At 57.6% G+C, this 2,300-nt stretch overlaps 1 protein-coding gene across 1 annotated transcript in view; it reads right to left on the reverse strand.

Annotated features, from left to right (window-relative positions):
* Positions 1 to 348: 348 nt before the first annotated feature.
* XYLT2 (xylosyltransferase II) overlaps positions 349 to 2,300 on the reverse strand; it is a gene marked incomplete at both ends in the record, with an annotated part of 4,399 nt that continues 2,447 nt past the window's right edge. The window contains 3 exons of the mRNA XM_009867646.1: positions 349 to 682; positions 1,093 to 1,288; positions 1,401 to 1,663. Of these exons, the coding sequence (XP_009865948.1) occupies positions 349 to 682; positions 1,093 to 1,288; positions 1,401 to 1,663 (793 nt within the window). The remainder of the gene's footprint in view (positions 683 to 1,092; positions 1,289 to 1,400; positions 1,664 to 2,300) is intronic.

The following is a 2,300-nucleotide window of genomic DNA, read 5'->3' on the forward strand; positions in this document are numbered from 1 at the left end:
CTGTCGTCTGGGCAGGACAGGGAGAGAAGAGAGAGGGGATCAGCAACGCGGCAACATCCACCCTGGCACCTTCCCAGCGGGGCTCAGCACCCCCATATCCCTTTGCAACCCCAACCCTCCTTCAGCCCAAGGAGAGGGGCTGCAGGATGGAGCTGAGCTGCAAATGAGGCCTCCACAGCTGCCCAGGGGCCTGGTTTAAGGACTCGTGTGGGCAAGAGGCCACCAGTGGGAAGGCTGGCTCCTGCCTTGTCACCAGCCGCAGCCCTGATAACCAGCACCAGGGGAAGCACCTTGGGCTGCCCGCAGGGAGACCCTCCCATCGAGCCCCAGACTCCACGTCATCCTCACCTTTCCTGAGAGGCTGCTTGCGGTTGAAGGTCTGGGGTACCACCAGGAACTGGTTCTCCCCCAGGGGCTCCCAGAACTGGAGGAGGCGGATGGTCCAGATGCCAGGGCGCAGGGGCCGATTGAGGGGGGGCTTATACTGGGTGAACTCTGCTTCAGCATCCACCGCGATGTCGTAGGAGGCAGCAATGACATAGGTGGGGTCAATCCACACCACCGTGGCCGTCAGGTTGGGGCCCCGTGACCACTTCTGCATGGCCACCGGCTCGTCAAAAGGCCCCATCAAGCCTCCAAAATTCCGGAAGAGTCTTTCCTTGGGGTCCCACTCTGTGCCCACCTGGAAGGACAGGAGGCACAAGCAGTGGGATGCTGGACAGAGAGATGCTATCAGCTCAGGTGCGGTGTTCCACCTCCCTGAACCACAGAAGGCATAAACTTTGGAGCCCAAAGCAATGCACACCCCACTCTCCACTGCTCTCCTGCCTGCACCGTGCCAGCACTAATCCAGTTGTGTGATGCCTCCTGCAGGTGCAGGCGTCAGACACCACTGCCTCAGCTCCCCGCTGAACAATCTCCTTCAGGCCTTTTCTCCACCAACTAAACTCCCAGGCAAAGGTTTGTTCTTAGATGTCACACCGTGTTCCTCTATCCTCACAGCATGTATGTGGGGGAAAGGAGGAAGGACAGCATGGTGTGGGAAAGCTGGGGAGGAAAGTGGAAATTGAGAGGGAAACTTTTCCCGTTTACCTCAAGGTTTTGTAAGCGGTTGGCCTGCCCTCCGTGACCTGCCAGCTTCAGAGCCCCTTGGGGCATCATCCACACTTCCAGGGACTCTGCCTGTCCAGTTGCCAAATTCTGCACTTCCTGCATCACCAGGTAACCCTGGAAACGGTCGTCATAGAAATATAAGTGCACACTGGATGGGAAGCCCCGGGGCTCAAATCTAAAAAGAGAGACAGGACAGAAAGGTTGCACATCTGAGCATCAGCATCCTCCCAGCAGGAGATGCAGGACACCACTTGGTGCCTAGATCAAGCCTGCAGCAACTACCCCACCTGCAGAGCTTGTCAGCCTTTGCTGCCGGTGTGGACGTGGCTTTGTGGAGCCCCAGCCTGGAAAAAGCTGTGTAGAAGGTGAGGGTGACATCAGTGAGGCCGCTGAGCCCATCGACGCGGTCATAGACGTTCTCCCAGTACGCTTTCAGGGCCGGCGTATTGGGCGGGTAGCTGCCGTAGAGATGTGTGTCCAGGATCTCCAGCACCTCCTGATTCACCGTCGACTCAAACTTGCGGGCGAAGAAGGTGGGTCTGGAGAGTTGCTAGAAGAGCACAGGCATTTCTAACAGTGTTGGCTGCACCCACTCTGCCCTCCCACTTAAGCAGGGCAGCTGGGAGGGAGATAAACAAGGAAGAGACATGCTGGGATCCATCCTGCCCAATCTGAGGGCACAGGCTAAGGAGCAGCAAAGCACAGCCAGCCTCTGCGGGGGATCATAGAACGGTCTGGGTTGGAAGGAATCTCAAAGGTCATCTGGTATCGTCTGTGACAGGACTGGGGGGAGCACACAGTACACTTATGGGTAACGGAGATGGGCTCCCCTCTCTCCCACCGCCCTGCCCTCTTTGTGCTCAGAATCAGCCATGTGTCACCGACCTCCTTTGCTGCACGGCCCCTGCCATGCAGAGCGGCTGCGGGGGCCTGTGTACAGGCCCCAGCCGCAAGGCACAGCTGGCAGGACCAGGGCCCTGCATTTTATAAGCCCAGGACTCCTAGAAAATCCTGCTAACTTGTCAAGGCTGGGTGCATCATCCCCAAAACTCTCTTGTTCAGTCTACATTCCTAAGCAGGGAGCGCACGGGAGACCATTTGGCACAAGGCATTTTGTCTTCCCGAGGAGGACAGCACTCTGAAGTGGTTCTACTGAAAAGGTATTTGCCCTCAGTGATGTATCTGCA

Source organism: Apaloderma vittatum, unplaced genomic scaffold (assembly GCF_000703405.1).
Source record: "Apaloderma vittatum isolate BGI_N311 unplaced genomic scaffold, ASM70340v1 scaffold30334, whole genome shotgun sequence".
Lineage (NCBI taxonomy): Eukaryota > Metazoa > Chordata > Aves > Trogoniformes > Trogonidae > Apaloderma > Apaloderma vittatum.